Source organism: Austrofundulus limnaeus, unplaced genomic scaffold, assembly GCF_001266775.1.
Source record: "Austrofundulus limnaeus strain Quisiro unplaced genomic scaffold, Austrofundulus_limnaeus-1.0 Scaffold241, whole genome shotgun sequence".
Lineage (NCBI taxonomy): Eukaryota > Metazoa > Chordata > Actinopteri > Cyprinodontiformes > Rivulidae > Austrofundulus > Austrofundulus limnaeus.
Window position 1 is genome coordinate 840,976 of NW_013952643.1, and position 17,213 is coordinate 858,188.

Here is a 17,213-nt window from a genome sequence, read left to right on the forward strand (position 1 = left end):
GGTCAGGTGGGACTGTGAGGCTACAAGGAGCACAAGTCCCAGAGGTACTCAAGAGTTATTTAACGTTTATAAGAAACTAGTGAGACCAGCTGTGTTGTTTGTTCTTGATAACATGAGGATTGAAATCTTCAGAGGTTTAGAACAGGATGTTTGTGTCGAAGCATTAAAGCAAAATCTTTGGAAAAACATAAATTAATTAAATAACTAATAAGTAAAATAATGTGAAATTGTGTGTTAAGTAAGTCCAGAAGCTTTAAKCAGAGCAGACGTCCCTCCTGGACCACATTCTGGAGCTGGAACCGCTCGGCTGGCCCGTTAATGGCCATTAGGGCAGCAAATCTTTCCTCGGTAATTAATGGCCCGGCTGGGCTGTCCGTCACGGTTGCCATGGTAACAAATGGTTTAACTAACCGAGTCGAAGGATCCGACCTGAAAGTGCCAGACTGAGGTCTCTTTATCACAGAAACAAGGAGAAATGTTTGTTCAATCTAGCAAAACAGCAGCTAAAAAGCTAAAACTGGTGAAACAGTATTAAAAACCAGACAAACTGCAAGCAAACGTTAAAAGCTAAAAAACAGAAACAAAAAGTACAATAAGAGGAACAGTAGCTAAAACCTTAAAAACAATAGGTAAAGTTAAAATGAGCAAAAAGAGTAGCTTACCCCTCAGAACAGCAAAAACAGTAGCTAAAAGCTAAAACTAGCTTACAGCATTTCACAAGCAAGTCATTAGCTAAATGACCTGGCAGAACAAAAGCTAAGAGCTAAGACTGCAAATTGACCAATAATTAGAAAAGCAGTAGCTAAAAGCTAAAACAGTAGCTAAAAGCTAAAACAGTAACTAAAGGCTGAAACTGTCAAAACAGTACCAAAAAGCAAATATATATACTGTAGCTGAAACCCAAAACAAGAGATGGTAGCTAAAAACAAACACAGACAAAAACGGTAGCTAAATGCTAGCACTGACAAATGCAACAAAACAACAACTAAATGCTAAAACAAACAGAACAGTAGTTAAAAGCTAGGACTGCAAAAGCAGTAGATCAAGCTAAGGCTGACAGAACAGTAGCTAAAACTTGAAGAACTATAGCTAAAGTTAAAATGACCAAGAAGAGTGATTTATAAAACAAAAACAGCGAAAACAGCAGCTACAATTATTAGTAAACCAATAGCTAAAAGCTAAAATGACAAAAATAGCTGCTACAAGATAAAATTAATAAAACTGTAGTTACAAGAAGGCAAATATACTGAAGTAAAAGGAAATAAATGTTTATAAAATATATGTTTCAAAAACCAAAAGTCACAGCTGTAATGTCCTGAAAGAGCTAAAAGTAAGCTGAAGTCGTTAAGGTCTAACAATGAACAGCTGTTGTTCATAAACAAGATTTTTCTTTTTCTTTATTGATGATTATTTCAAACACAGCAGACATGATATTTTGAGCTCCAGACATACAGGGGTTTAGATTCAGGCACTGTTAGCAGTGAGKTGCTGTGGACCCGGGTCAGAACCCTGACGAGTCCAGAAGAGGCAGCCGCCTCCTTCCCTGTGGCTCAGAGAGAGAACTGGTGATGATGGGGTCTAACGGGGACCCCGYCTGCTCCGGGGCCAGACGAGGGAACTGTTGACGGATGTGTCTGTTGTAAAAAGGTCATCAGGAGGAACTCCAGCAGAATAAACCCACAGGATCAGACCGGTCCGTTTTGTTCTGAACAGCCTGGAGACGGATGTGTCGCAGTCACAGACTGTGTTTTTAAAGTAAAACATCAGCTGCTCAGACTCTGAGTGAAGCTTTAAAAAAGTCTGAGCTGTTTGTGGAGCYACCCTAACAGCTATAAATGTCACCACGCCTGCGACGGGCCGAGAGGCGGAAAGACGAAGCAGCCGTGTCATCTGCCTGCGAGCTCCTCGACAGGTCCTCCGAGTATTCTGGGATGGCAGGCTGGCTGCGAGCCAGCGGTGGGTGCAGCGGGAGGAAGTGAGGCATCACGGAGAGGCTGATGTGACTCCATCGTTCATCTCAAACTGACTGGAGACGCTCAGAGATGCTCTCTGACGATCCATCTTTCATTTGTCAGGAGGCGTCAGCYTTGATGCTTCAGCAAATTAAATCTTTTGTGAAACATGTTGGTATCCATCAGAAAGATCCGTCAGCGAGGACTATTTTTCATGGGTTTAAACTTCAAAGAACAGAGCTCCAGATTTGTTCAAGCAAAACTGATCATTTGCCCCAATTTCCTTGTGTTAGTTGTAGTTTAACAATAGGGGAACAACCTCACCTCTGAAACCCCACGTGGTGATAGCATAATCATCAAGAGGATCGTGTTTTCACTTGTGACTGTTCACAAAATATCTCATGAACCACTGGATAAATTTTAATCTAATAATTTGATGCACGTTTACAAATGAATACCTTCAGGATGAAATCAAAACCAAGATGGCTACCGCAGCTAATCAATTTAGTAAACATAAAAATGATGCTAATTTTGTCAGTTTAATATGTACTGAGCTATGATTGGATGTACAAATAAGTCATTCACAACTCAGATTCTGAGCAAACAACTTGCAGTGTTGCACAAGATAATTTTCAAAAAATTACTCTAAGCACTAATTTATTGCATCAAACCTTCAGCCTGTGTTGGCTGTGTATGGTTCTTCCACGTGCCACTGAGGTAGCGGATGGTTCTTCTACATACCACTGAGGTAGCGTAGGGTTCTTCCACATACCACTGAGGTAGCGTAGGGTTCTTCCACATGCCACTGAGGTAGCGCAGGATTCTTCCACGTGCCAGTGAAGAAGCATAGGGTTCTTCCATGTGCCAGTGAGGTAGCATATGGTTCTTCCACATACCACTGAGGTAGCATAGGGTTCTTCCATGTGCCAGTGAAGTAGCGTAGGGTTCTTCCACGTGCCAATGAGGTAGCGTAGGGTTCTTCCATGTGCCAGTMAAGTAGCATAGGGTTCTTCRACATGCCACTGAGTTAGTCTAGGGTTCTTCCACATGCCACTGAGGTAGCGTAGGATTCTTCCACGTGCCAGTGAAGTAGCGTAGGGTTCTTCCACATGCCACTGAGGTAGCGTAGGGTTCTTCCACGTGCCAATGAGGTAGCGTAGGGTTCTTCCACATGCCACTGAGGTAGCGTAGGGTTCTTCCACATGCCACTGAGGTAGCGTAGGATTATTTCACGTGCCAGTGAAGTAGCGTAGGGTTCTTCCACATGCCACTGAAGTAGCGTAGGGTTCTTCCACATGCCACTGAAGTAGCGTAGGGTTCTTCCACGTGCTAATGAGGTAGCGTGGGGTTCTTCCACATGCCACTGAGGTAGCGTATGGTTCTTCCACATACCACTGAGGTAGCGTAGGATTTTTCCACATGGCAGAGGTAAGCGTAGGTTTCTTCCACATGCCAGTGAGGTAGCATAGAGTTCTTCCACATGCCAGTGGGGTGGCGTAGGGTTCTTCCATGTGCCAGTGAGGTAAGTGTCTTCTACATACAACTGAGGTAGCGTAAGGTTCTTCCACATACAATGAGGTAGCGTAYGYTMCTTCCACGTACAGCWGAGGCCCCTTAGTAGTATTTTAAATTGAGCTGAYAATGATTGAACAGCAAATATGAGCACAAGGATCAGACTTCTGAGAATCTGTGAGGTGAAGTGTGCCACTGCAGCAGATCTCATCCCTTTGCTGCTCTTTTTCTCACGTCTGCTCTCCTTCCAATCGGTGGAGACACAAGACGTTAAGTAGGTCAACYGGATTCCTTCACTCCAGCAGCAGCGGAGGAAAGATGGAAGAAGACGTGACAGAGATGTGAGAAACGAGCAGGAACTTCTGCTGAGGAGAATGAGTCAGAGGCATCTCTGCAGTGATTGGYCATTTGAAGTGTTGTGTGTTGTTAGGCTTGAATATAACTAACATTATATGTTCAATTTGTTTTCCATAACGGTGCAACWTTTGAAATGTAACTTAATAATACCATTAAGGTACAACCACAACTAAATTTAGGCCAGGATCAGTAAAACTGATAGTCACTTTTGTGTTTTTTAAGTGAAGATGGCTGTGGCGACCATCTTTAATTGGATTAAAAGTTAATCAGTTGAAAAGGTGTTCCAGGTTCTTCAGAGAAACACCCGCCAGTCACCATGAGGGAAACAGACGAGCTGCAGAGGAAAACCCCGTTTGGCTTTAATGAAAGATGAATTTATCAGGAGGTAATAAATCACCTGGCGCTCGTGTTGCGTGTCGACATTTCATCAGTTCCATTTCATTACACGAATCAGCGGGCCGTTCTTCAAACATCACAGGAACGAAAAAAAACATTCCAACGATCACAAAGAGACCAAAAACAGCTTAACCCGTCGASCAGCTCCCCCCACCTTTACATCAGGTTTATAAACCACCCCTGCAGGTTAACAGGAACCAGAACCGCCGCCCGGAGGGATACCGGAACATATCAGGCTTTTATTTTTATTTTTCTGTTGGATTAATTAACGCCGCGACACCAGAATCAAACCCTGACAGCAGAGAAGGAGCACAGAATGAGACGGGCTTTTAAAAGCCAGAGTGGATCAGGCTGTTTTGGATTAGTTTACCACAGAGGAGAGAAAAGTTTAACAGGATTACTTCATGGTTTTTAATCAGGAAAACCAATTACAGCCTAATCAGCATGAAGCTCAGCGCAGATCTTCCCTRGAGTCCGGAGCAAAGATGGCCTCTTGATACACATGACTTAAACTCTAATGAGACAATAAACATAATGTAAATAAAACTATTTTTTTACTGATATGAGAATCTTTAATCTGGCAGATTTCCTGTGGAGTCTGTTTTTTTTTTTAAATCAGTTTTTTTCTCTATAAATTAAAGGCATTCCTTGAAGGCATGCATAATGCCTGTTAAAGATAAAAAAAAAACAGGATCTTATGTTGTGAAACARGTTTTTGCCAAACCTTGTTTATTTCAGAGTATGTGTTACGTATGACTCTCAGCTACTACAACGCTAAATTTTACCTCAATATCTGCAAAATTCACTYAGATAGAYKCATATTTGTGTTTGCTAATGTCYCTCAGCTGTGGCGGRCATCTTAAATTGGACGGACACCAACATTCCGTTCAGCTGTAGACGTACGCACAGTGTTTACAGTCTGGGAGTTGCGTCAAAATTGTTGCATTTCTCTTGCGTCACACCTCAGCTGTTGTTTACGAGGTGTGAGACACGTGGACAGGTAAAGGTGCGTCCTCTCATTCCAGTCGAACGACATTCTTAACACCTGATCCTCCTCTTCAGTCTGTAACTTCTGCAGCTCAAACAGACGATTCTGAGCCACAGGGATTAAAATTAAGCTCCTGTCGTTAAAATGATTCTAATCTGCATTATGACCTCCACACAAKGCAAGAAATGTGGAGTCCTCATTTAAAAATATTGTGGGGTTGTATCTGTATATATATATAAAAAAAACTCTGAGACAGAGTGTGTTTTTCTGGGACAAACCTCGAGGGAAGACATAAAAAAAAAAACACTGCAGTCGTTTTGAAGCAGCTCTTCTACGCCTCCCACCAGTTTCACAGCCCGAGCCTCGTCTCGGCGCCATTTTTAATTTTTTTTTTACCATCAAACATTTATGAAGCGAGCCGCTCAGAAAACTGCTCTGAGGCGCCTCGGTCACTTTTAGTTGTATGCGTTTGTCTGTTAGCAAAATTTCTCATGAACCACTGGATGAATTAGAAACTCTCAGAAATGACTCAATGGATGGAGCTCTGCAACTCATTAACAATTGGAGCCAATCCAATTCAAGATGGCCGCCACAGCCTACTGATCTTACAAAACAAAAAAAGGACGTAATTCAGCTAAATTTATTAGTATTGAGCTAAAATTTGGTGTGGTAGTAGCTGAGACTGATCCCCAACACATACCAAATGGTTAACTGATGGAATAAGACCAGATTTTAAAACTTTCCAATTGATATTAAAGTCAGCTATGTTTGTCTGTTAGCAAAATATRTCATGAAACACAAAAAATTTTTTAATGAAACTTTCCTGAGGTAATCAGTGGGTGAACATCTACGACTGATTAATTTTTGGAGGCAACTCAATTCAAAATGGCCAACACAGCCAATTGACCTTAAAAAACACAAAAGTGGCAATAACTCAGTCCGTTTTGTAGATACTGAGCTAAACTTTGGTGTGGAAGTAGCTGAGAGTTATCCCAAACATATATTCTGAGTGATAACAGATTGCATCGGATCTTAGTTTAAAACGTTGCCAATAACTACTTGGAGTTAATGCTTTATGTTAACAAAATATGTAATAAACCACACAGAAAGTAATTATTAAATTAATCATAGCAAAACAAAAATGACAAAACTCAGTTAATTTTGCAACTGCAAATTTTGGTGTGGTAGTAGTTGGGAGTAATCCTCAACAAATATCATTTATCATCATAAGATTTTCTCAGCTTAAATCTGTGACATGAAAGGCGGAGTGATTCTTTCAAGAAAACTGAGGCTTTTGTAAACAAACAAACAAACAAACAAACAAACAAACAAACAAACAAACAAACACAGCACTGACAGCTGAAGTCATAAACTTTGACGCAAATCTTCACAACAAAAAGCAATAAAAACAGAAGTCGTGTTGAAGACGGCGTCGCTGTGAATCAACCGAACAGAACTTCTGAGGGAAGACATAAAACGCCAAAGCGGCGGCGGCGGCGTCTCGGAGCCGAGCGGAGGGAACTGAGGCTGACCTACTTTCTGCCTGCTGGCAGACGGTGGGTTACCTGCTGTCGTCACCATCGATTAGTCTGATCAGCTGAGCTCCAGCGGCTCAGAGGAAAAGCTTCTGATCATCTTATTCCATCAAAGCAGAGACTTCCTCACGAGAGAGACGAGACACGGGACTTCACGGAGCAACACGTCGACACACAAACACAACGCATCGGTTTGAAACACAGCTAACAAACAACAACTGATAACCAGACCGAGGATAAACCACAGGAGTAAAATGTTGTAGTAATGCCGCCGGGGGATTTGAACCTGTGACCTTTGAACCCACAGAGATTTTTATTAATTAGATACTTAGATGGCACACATCGTCTAGACATGGTGGGAAAGATGGCACAAGAGACTCAGGGTTGACTTATTTCACTGGATTAAACTCACACTTGCACAACAAAACGTGACTCACTTGTGCTGCAGTTTATCTTATTTGCAGCTGATTCGTCGCCTGTCCTCCAGGATTTATTAAACTCAACTCGGACGTCTTTTTTTTTTTTTCAGCTCTCACCTCTTTGATCCTCTCCATCTCGTTGTGCAGCGCCTGTTTGGAGATCTCCACCTCGATGATCTTCTGCCGCAGCGTCTCGTTCTCGTCCTCCGCTCGGCTGCGTTTGTCCTCGGTGCTCTCCAGCTCGTTGTGCAGACGCACCGACACGTCCTTGGCCACCTGAGGTCGGTCCGAAAACAACAAGACGATTCAGTTAAGAAACAAAGGCAACTGCGGCAGTTCATGATCGTGAACGTCTTATTTGTAAAAACAGACAACTTGAATTCTTTCAGAAATATGAAACAAAAAGCTGTTGGAAAAGCTCTGAAAATTCAAACATGTTGGTAAAAAACACGCGCCTTCAGATCCTGCTCCAGACTACGCAGCAGCTCCCCGTCCACGTGGCCCGTCTGAGCGACCCGCAGGCTCTTCTGCTCGGCCTTCCTCAGGCGGTACTGTAAGATGCGGCAGTTCTTGTTGGCCCGGTCCAGTTCCCTCCGCAGCTCCTGCAGCTGGTAGACCTCCTCCTCCAGGTAGTTGTCTCGCACCTCCTCCATCTCGGCCCGCAGCTCCTCCACTTCATCCTGGGATTCAAAAGTGACAACTTGTCTGGCTTGTAGTTTTTGCACAGAGACTTTAATGCTTCTTTTAGTTTCTTAAGAGTTTAAACGTCAAAATGTGGCTGTTTTGTTTTGTTAATTATTACAAAATGGAAATTGCAATTTAAAAGAGATCTGAGATCTCAAAGGGACTTGCCTGGTTAAATTACGGTAAATAAAAAAATTAATCTGAAAAACGCTCTCCTTAACAAATGTGTTGAATCTTTTGGTTTTATCCTCATTAGAATTCAAAGTTTATATCTGCTAATAAAATTCAGCCATTTGCCAAAAAGATTAAAAAAGTCAAATTTATTAACTTCTTTCTTTAAATTCTGATATTCTGAACAATTATTAATAATCTCAAAATGAATATATCATTTAATTAATGGAAATGTTTTTAAAACAAGTGTAAAATGACGGGTCTGTTATCCGCTGGATCTGACGTTTTTAACTCTTCTCATTTGAATCACTTTCAAAATAATCTGTTTGTTTTGTCGATTTCCCCTGAGACAAATATCCCAAAGGGCTCATCTGATGAAAGGACAATTAGATGCATAAAGGAAGGAAGAGGGGTGGTGGGGGGTGTCGATTAAAGAAAACTAAATCTACCCTGATTGAGGAAAGCACTGAGCTCGGTGTTATCTGACCCCCGGAGGACGGACATGATGACCGCGCCAACGGTCGAACAGATCGATGGTCGAGTTAAAAACCAGAGGCTGAGGAGCATATTTAAAGAAAACCTCTGGAGTTTAGAGTGTGGGGGTCAGCCAACAGCTGTTGAAATATGTTATAAAATTAAAAAAAAAACAAAGCTTTTCCTTTGTGTTTGATGGTGAACAGTAAACCTGATGGGTGTAATTCACAATCTGAACCACTAGATATCACTAAACGCTACAGGATGGACCTTTAATGAATGAAAAACTAACAAATTAGCAAATTCTTCTAATTTAGATGCTGGTTTTGGTGCTTCTTTTCTGAAAAATCACATTTTGCTAACTGACTTAAGATATTTCTTTAGTTATTTATTTAAATGAATCATTTCAAAAGGCCAATAAATGGAATTTAATATTTTAGCTTGGAGAAAGAACAAAATAAATACCAATTTTGTGTTACTGATTACTCCTTTAAATTATTAACTGCACTGCATTCACACAAGTTTTGCAAATTGTCGCCTCCGGTACAGAAAATTAAGTATTTATAAGAGATTCTCAGCCAATTATGTACAAATAATTGACTGAATTTACCAATCTCTGAGGGGTAAACACTGATTTATTTTGCATATTTGTTTTATCGTTTGCCACTTTCACATTTTACCCAATTTTGGATGATAATAATTTCCACTTTATTTATTCTCCTCGGTTCAAGAATCATCTGAAGCACAACAACAGAAAACTAAACCTCCTGAATGGGCTATAAAAAGGGGGAAGTCCCAGTTATTAGGGTGCATGAGGGCCAGGGAGGATTGAGTGGGGGGAGGGTGACCCAGCTGGCAGACTGGGAACCAGGTCTCTGAACCCCCAAAACACAAGGGACATCTGACTGTTATCGGGTCCTGAGGGATAAAACCATTATGAGCAGAGCCAGCAAAGCTGATTAACTCTCTTGTGTTTCGTCGGCATGGCGCAGAGAGAAAGGACCGGCTGACACGTGCAACCAAATCTGAAATACTACCCTCATCAGTGACATGCAAATATGCCGTGTTCGCAGCTTGATTTGTATGCTTCACCCCTCCTCAACTTATGGGGATAACCTACTTTTTGAGATGGGTGGGAGTTTTATGCAAATGCTCACGTAGAAGAGTAACTCAATACATGAGAGATAAGCACCATGCATGCATGGATGGATGGATGGATGGATGGATGGATGGATGGATGGATGGATGGAAAGAAAATTTGTCAGCACTCTGCATACATGTTGGGGTGACTCTCAGCTGCTATCACGCCAAATTTTAGCTCAATAGCGACAAAACTGACCGACTTGTACCCCTTTTTGTTTGGACTACCTAAGGTCAATGAGCTTGTGGCGGCCATCTTTAAAGGTATTTATTGCAAAATCGTGAAACTTGGGGTTAGCCTGTAGCGGCCATCTTAAAAGGTACTTCACTGCAAAGTCATGAAGATCTAGATCCAAAATCTGCATATTTTATTTGTGATTTGTATTTTTATTGTAAATAAAATTGGTTTTGTTTTTAAAGGAAATGAATATAAAAAAATTAAAAACTTTTAAGCAAAATTTGTGACCAGATGCCACTTGTGTTTGTTTACTTACTGAAACAGCTGAAGCTACTGAAAACAGCTTAAACTTATGGAGCATTTTTGTTTACCCACAGAGACTAAAGCCAGCAGCATCATGTGACATAAACAACCAGATGGTTTTCTGTGGATCCAGCATTGTTTACATTGACTGTGGACCCGCATTTCAGATCTGCATTCATAGTCTCTGGGAAACTAATGGCGTTAACACTTTCAAACAGCACTGTTTGATAAAGTTTATGATAAGCTCTGTTTAATGTTTGAGTTTAAATTTTATATTTTTAATCAAACGTGCAGACTTGAGGTCCAAACCTTCAGGTAGTCGTTCTCAGATCTCAGATCTTCTATTTCCCTCAGCAGCTCCTCCTCTCTGGTTCCTGACACTTTCAGCTGTGAGCCCGTGGACGGTTTGGGTTTCTGTCCCGGACCCGGCTGAGCCTGAGACGTGACGCTCCCCTTGGCGCCGGAGCACCGCGGAGGACCACCGGCTGCTTCCACCAGCTGGTCCCGGTCGCTCGAGCCGGTACCGGACTCGGCGTCGCTGCTGGCGGCCGGCGCCAGCCTCTGCTCGTCGGACAGCGGCTCTGACGGGCAGTCCGACAGGTCTGAGCTGCTGTCGGTCTGGCTGACCCGGAGAGGCGCTCCGGTCGGTACCCGGATCGGAGACTCGTGGCTGGGCGGGCCCGTGGAGCCCGAGGCTGGTTTGCCCTTCTTGTGTTTGTTGAGAACCGGACTGCTGGTGCTGTCCGGTTTGATGCCGGGGGCTCTGGGCTCAGCGGCTGCATGTTGGGGCGCCTTCACGGGCTTTTTGGCGGCGGTGGACTTGGAGCTACTTTTCACCGGGGCTGGTTTGTCTTTGGCCCCGGCTGTGCTGCGCCTGGAGCTGCGGTTCGGATGAGCTGAGGAGGCGGACTGCTGCTTGCCGAGTTTGGGGGATTTGGGACCGATGGCAGGTGGTTTGTTGGAGCGGGAGTGCACATCCTTCAGGAAAGGTCTGGCCGGGGAAGGCGCTCGGTTCAGCCGCTTCTTCTCCAGCTGGTGGCTCTGCGGTTTGGACTCGGAACCATTGGAGCTCTCCATTCTACACCGACACCGGCAGCAGGAGGAGGCTGGAGGAGGAAACGATCAATCCACGAGGAGAAATCTCTGCTCTCCTTGTGTGGATGCGCATCCCTGCGACGGTTTTTTTTTTTTACTCCATCCCGATAACATTCACCAGGTTGTCATTGTAGTCCCCTCTGCCTCCGGGAGAAATGCTGCAATAAAACCAGATTACTGCCGGGTTTCAGTGACAGGTTGCATCTGCAGGAAACGTTTCTTTAAACTCAAATTAATTTTAAAAAGTCAGATTTCTTCTCCCTCCCGGTGCTAAGTCTCCTTTCTTTTTTTCGTACATGTTGCAGCGCGTGAACCTCTCCTGTCCGACTCGTAAAATCTGCAGCCGCTGCGGCGTGAGGTTTGACGCGCGTGATTTTCTGCTATGCGCATGCGCGGTTGAGCAGGTCCGACCGGCTCAACTGCGCATGCGCCACAAGCTACCGAGAACCACTGAGCTAAAAACAAACAAACATTAAAGTCTATCTCAGTCAATTTTACAAACCTTGAGCTAAAATTGTAAGTTGTAGCAGCTGAGAGCCATTCACATTCAGTCCAGTTTTCTAAAACACATTCACTCACACATTAAAATAAAAAAAAGCTCCAAATTAGTAATAAATATAAACATCTTTAATTGCATTTCATTAGTTCAAGAATGCCACAAGTTATAAATACAGCAAATCTGCTTCAAACAAATTTTAACAGGTTTAACACAAAGAACAGGAATCCATCTCGGGAAAGAAAAAAAGATACACATTGCAAATGAAGAGTAGTATAATAAGGCTTGGTTATTAGAATATAAAGTCCACAGGGTTAGTGTCAAAAGAGACGACAAAATAAACATTTCATTTCCAAAACAGCCACCTGCAGAAAAGCCTCCAAACACGAGCGATAAAACTTCAATTTCCCAGAAAGATCTCCTGCTGGCCGATGAGCTTATTGCGAAATTGTGCTCGAAAACATTTTAATATCTACATTTTGGCACGAAACTGCTCGTTTGTTAAAAATGTGCTTTGTCTTATTTCAACTCCCCCAAAAAGCTTAACTTTAATATAAAATTTCAATAAAAATAGATAATGAGAGTAGTATCAGAGTAATGTCAGTCGGCTTCTCCTTTACTAAAATGTTTTTGCCGCGGTTCGACAAAACACACACACTCACAGTGCTACACGGTTAACACTGCACTCAGTTCAAATCTAAAGTTCCCAGAATTGTTATTAATGAACACAGGAGGGAATATTTCACATTTCTCTTGTATGTAACGGGACAAAACTGAACTCACAACTAATAAAAACCTGTCCTTATTCCAGCTGTTAGCAGTTCTGGTTGCAGGTTTTAAGTCATTTAAAAGAAACAAACCTACCGGTTCCTCTTCTCAACCCTAATCTGCTGCTAGGACAAACCAAAAACTGTTTTTTTTTTGTCAATGAAAGGGGAGGATGAGTGTGTTGTAATTCGCAGCGTCACCACTAGATGGCACAATGCCCGACATGAGGGGCCTTTAATTTGAAACTCAAAGCGAATTTAAATCCAAGAATCATGTGCAGCTTTGAGCCGATCAAGGTTTCCTGAGTCGTTCAAACAGTTAAAAACAAAAAATTTTCCACCAAAAAAAGGAGAAAACTCAGTTTCTTTATCTGAATTCAAGAAAAACAAATAAATATTAGTGACAAAACACGAATAAAACCAGGAGTCTGCTGGTTTCTTACAGTCTATTCCCTCTGATAAATCAAAATCAACCAAATACTACATTACCCATCTGTCTTTGCTTCTACATTCCACTTACAAAAAGCAGCCGCCACAACCTTTGTTAGCTTAACTACCAATTATTTACTTTCCTGCACGCCAGCTGAAAAAGGGAAACGGTTCGTAGTGCAAAAACATTTATACAAATTTAAATTCCAGCCACTTTTAATACTTTAAAATCACCACCTGCAGGTTAGCCCCAAACATCTGCACCTTCTCCAGTCGTTACAGCAGCACATCACATTTACACCACCTGCCTTTCTAAACCTCAAATCCATCCATCACTTTGTAAAAAATGTGTTTAAAAAAGTCCCAAAGTTCCAACTAAAGGTAGCGAGATGTTATTGTTTTTTCTGTGAGCTTCAGGTGATCTGAACGACCTAAAGAAATGATCAAGAGTACGAGCTGTGGCGCCCTCAGTCATGTCCAACTGCTACCAGGAAGGAACCTGAGGGCCACAGCGAACAGAACCAGCCAAACGATGAGGTAGTCCGGGGGTCCGGCGTAGACAGATTGGGGGTGGGGGTGTGTTAGTGTGCTGCAGGCCAACGTGTTCACTTACAAAGAAGAAGAAAACAGGAAGTTAATACTGCTTGTTTTAGATTCCATGCATCCTTTCAGCAGGTCATTCCAAAGTGCTGCTGTGTGCTGCCCCCTTGTGGTCATTTAGTAACGCTGCGTGTTTTAGTGAGTGTGTGTGCTTTGTGTGAGAAACACGGTTTGTGTGTATTATTTTTTTGTTTGTTTGTTTTTTTGTGGGGGGTGAGGAGGGGGGATTCTGACTCTCAGCAACAACGCATGCGGGGCGGGGGTAACTCCGGGGGCACTTCAGGTTCAGGCTGCAGAGACAGGACGCTGTTGGAGAGCTCCCTGTTGGCCATTTCCAGCGGCATCTGATGGATCAGAAACAAAGATTTCGTTTAACCGTCTGACGCATCAAATATCACAAAAAAAAAAAAAAAATGCAACAGATGGCAAAACAAAAGCAACAAAGCTCTGCCCTTTCACACTTAATCCGTTTGTTTCCAAACAAATCTGTACATTTTCCCATTTCCATCTTTTTTATTATTATTATTTTTAAATACAAAACTAAAACTGCAGTAAAAGCACTATGTTTTCTTTTTTTTCAGGTCTCTTCTAAAGTTTCAAACGCACACAAAAAAACAAAACAAAAAAAATCAGTAAACTACAAAACGTCTAACAGCCCCGTTTGCAAAAAACGAGCACTGTTGTCGTGCACAGGGACGGCTGATGTGTAGAAGAGGCTTATGTACCAGCTGTGACGGTAATTTGTTAAAACATATAATATTAAATCAAAATAGCACATAATAAAAATAATAAAGCCACCCACCTTACTGACGATATCGTTCACGAGCTTCAAGAAGATCTCATCCACATTAAAATTATCCTTGGCACTGGATTCACAGAAGCGCATTCCACTGATACGGGAGGCAAACTGTTAAAATAAAAAAAATAAAATAAAATAAAACCAGCTGAATCCAACATATAATCACTTCAGTTTCTAGGAGAGTTAATGTCAGGTTTGGATGTTATGACGCACCTTAAAGGAAACATTTAAATCATTCAGTGGGGTCTATATAAAGTGAAACTGCAATGATTTGGTCTGAATTCCTCCTCATTGTAACTCCACAAGCCCCCCCCTCTGAGAGATGTTTCAGATCAACTCGTTTTCAGGCTGTCTCTTTAAAGCAGAGTGTGTCTTAAGATGAGCACTCACTCTCTCTCCTTGTTGTCTGGAGATGACTCGATCGGCCTCACAGTCCAGCTTGTTCCCAACCAGCAGAAGCTCGGCTTCCTCCGAGGCGTACTTCAATCGACACAGAGCCGAGCAGAATTACAAAACCAGCCATGAAACTTTTTATTAAAAGGACATGGAGCTTTTTTATTAAATGTTGAGATAAACAACAGAAGCGAGGGAAGAGACGTTCAGGGGCTCTTTCATACAGTTCAGCAAACATTTATGCTAGAAGGAGCCGGGCACGTCCCACACAGATGTGAATTTTCAGAAATGAAGCGAGCATCGAGGAACCAAAAAAAAAAGGCATGGAGCTGAACTTAAAGTGCCTGTGACATCAAACTTTAGTAATAAATATGAATGCATGTTTGTAAAGTTAACATTGATAATATACTGCTAAAAAGATTCACACTGCTGAGACCAACAGTTGCTGAGATATTTGTTTGTGAAGAAACAGGAAGTGGCGTCAAAGAGGAACGTCTGCATGTAAACAGAGCGTTGCTACAACGGTTAACAACACAGGCTGTGGAGAAGAATCTGATGTTTCTTTACATTTAGATTTGGAGCTTTTATCAAAGAGATAAAGAAGAGTCAAAAAATATTGTTACAAAAGACAAAGACGAGGGAGTTTGCTTTCCTAAAGTGTTCCCCTTTGATGTAACTTCCTGTTTATATGTTTTCTTTGACTTTTTGTAACTGAAACATATGCATGTCACAGGCACTTTAAGCTGTTTTGTGAAAAAGCCTTCAGTTTCAGTCATCTGGTCTCATTTGAGCCACGGGAAGAGTTGGACTCAAATGCACTTTAAAAACACGCCCCTTAAATCCGGGTTCTGACATGTTTTAAGCGTTGGTTACCTTGTCGATCATTTTCATCCACTTGGGGAGGTCTTCGAAGGTCTCCTGTTTCGTTATGTCGTAAACGAGCACGATTCCCTTGGCTCCTCTGTAGTAGGCCGACGTGATGCTGTTAAACCTCTCCTGACCGGCCGTGTCCCTGGATCAAACAACCACCACTTAACCAAGAAGACCCAGAAACTCCCGCGTATCAGAAACCGATTCAAATTTTCTTATCGATTAAAATTTAATTTTATTCTGTTAGTGATTACATTAAAAAGGTTCAAACAGAAAAAGGATCCAGATTTGTGGAAATCATTTAATACTGGTGAAACCAGCTCTCAAGAGATTTTTTTTGTCTTGTTTGCTCAGCCATACAAATCAGCCATAACATTATGACCACCGCCCATATTTGAGTTGATCCAGACAAATTCTTGCAACGCATTAAGCCAGGACGTGGCTACCAGGAGATTAAAATTACTCAGTTTGTTTAGTTTATCCCATAAATGCTGGATTGGATTAATAAGAAGTTAGATTTAATGTAACGCTCCTCAAAGCCGTTCCTTTTCCTGCCGATGTTTTAAAACTGACTGTCAGTCGTCATGATGTTATTATGGCTGATTATTGATAATTACATCATCGTCTGAAATTTAAAGGCACACACATCTAAACTAACTACTGCATTATAACACAAACATTACTGAACACACAAGACTTGTGTTTTTGATTCAGAATTGATGATGTCACAGAGTTGATGCGAGTGTGAATTAGCAGCATGACAAGCAGACGGAGCGACACTCCACACAGAGCGGTGTTACTGTACCTTCAGCCAGCAGCCAGCCCGTCCCTGCGCCCACAGTGAGTCACAGTCGGGCTCGTGAGCAGACGAGTGGACAGAGACAGCAGCAACAATGGCAGGGTTAGGCAAAGCTGTGGCGCGGCTCGATGACAACACGACAACGGGAGAAAACGCGCACCGAGACGACGGCCATCCACGCCGGACAGAGGGGTGTGGTCAACACGGCGGAGGGGTGAAAACGGTGATGTGGTGGCAGGAGGGTGGAGGTGGGGTGTTAGCCAGCAGGACAAATGAGCAGGTGAAAGAAGCGATGGAGTTTTAGCCAAGCATGACCACACAAATACATTTAAAATGTGCACTGGTGAAATAAAATATATTTAATGCCTACAAAGTTATTTTAACTTCCGATTTCAGTTAATAGCTGCACTAAAGCTGTAAATAATTAACTCTTTAAAATGTTTTTAATTTGATCTGTGATCCACTGACAAAACCTGGATTAATGCAACTAAAGGGACAGGTCATAAAACTAATTAAAGTAATTTCAGACAACAGCTTGAGGAGGACTCTGAACTATCTGCAGCATGTTGAACCCTTGTTAGCGCAGCCTGCAGAGTGACACAACAGTGATACACAAGATAACAGCAGAAACTCACAACTTTCCCACAGTGAATTGAACAAACAGAGATGATAAGACTAAAACATAAAAATACAAACGAACCCTAAACAACTATTATAGCATTGGTCGTTATTTCATGACTGCTTTTARTAGCAATTAGCAGGAGATTAACTCCGGTCCTCTAATCTGCTGTTTTAACCCTCCTGTTATGTTCGTTTCTGAGGAACAGCAATAATGTTCCTGGGTCAGTTTGACCCA

General features: G+C 42.2%; 2 protein-coding genes across 2 annotated transcripts in view; both read right to left on the reverse strand.

Annotated features, from left to right (window-relative positions):
• Nucleotides 1-7,276: 7,276 nt before the first annotated feature.
• On the reverse strand, nucleotides 7,277-13,734 carry LOC106525794 (microtubule cross-linking factor 1; the record flags this gene model as incomplete). The annotated part of the gene is given in 3 exon segments (XM_014020134.1): nucleotides 7,277-7,435; nucleotides 7,615-7,839; nucleotides 10,419-13,734. Coding segments are annotated over 3 exon segments (1,152 nt in total), but the record flags the coding sequence as incomplete, so codon positions are not given.
• Nucleotides 11,814-17,213, reverse strand: part of rab12 (RAB12, member RAS oncogene family) — an 8,306-nt gene continuing 2,906 nt past the window's right edge. The window contains exons 3-6 of the mRNA XM_014020135.1: nucleotides 15,562-15,700; nucleotides 14,686-14,775; nucleotides 14,299-14,403; nucleotides 11,814-13,840 (exon numbers count right to left, since the gene is read on the reverse strand). Coding sequence (XP_013875589.1) covers nucleotides 13,733-13,840; nucleotides 14,299-14,403; nucleotides 14,686-14,775; nucleotides 15,562-15,700 — 442 coding nt within the window. The 3' untranslated portion in view covers nucleotides 11,814-13,732. The remainder of the gene's footprint in view (nucleotides 13,841-14,298; nucleotides 14,404-14,685; nucleotides 14,776-15,561; nucleotides 15,701-17,213) is intronic.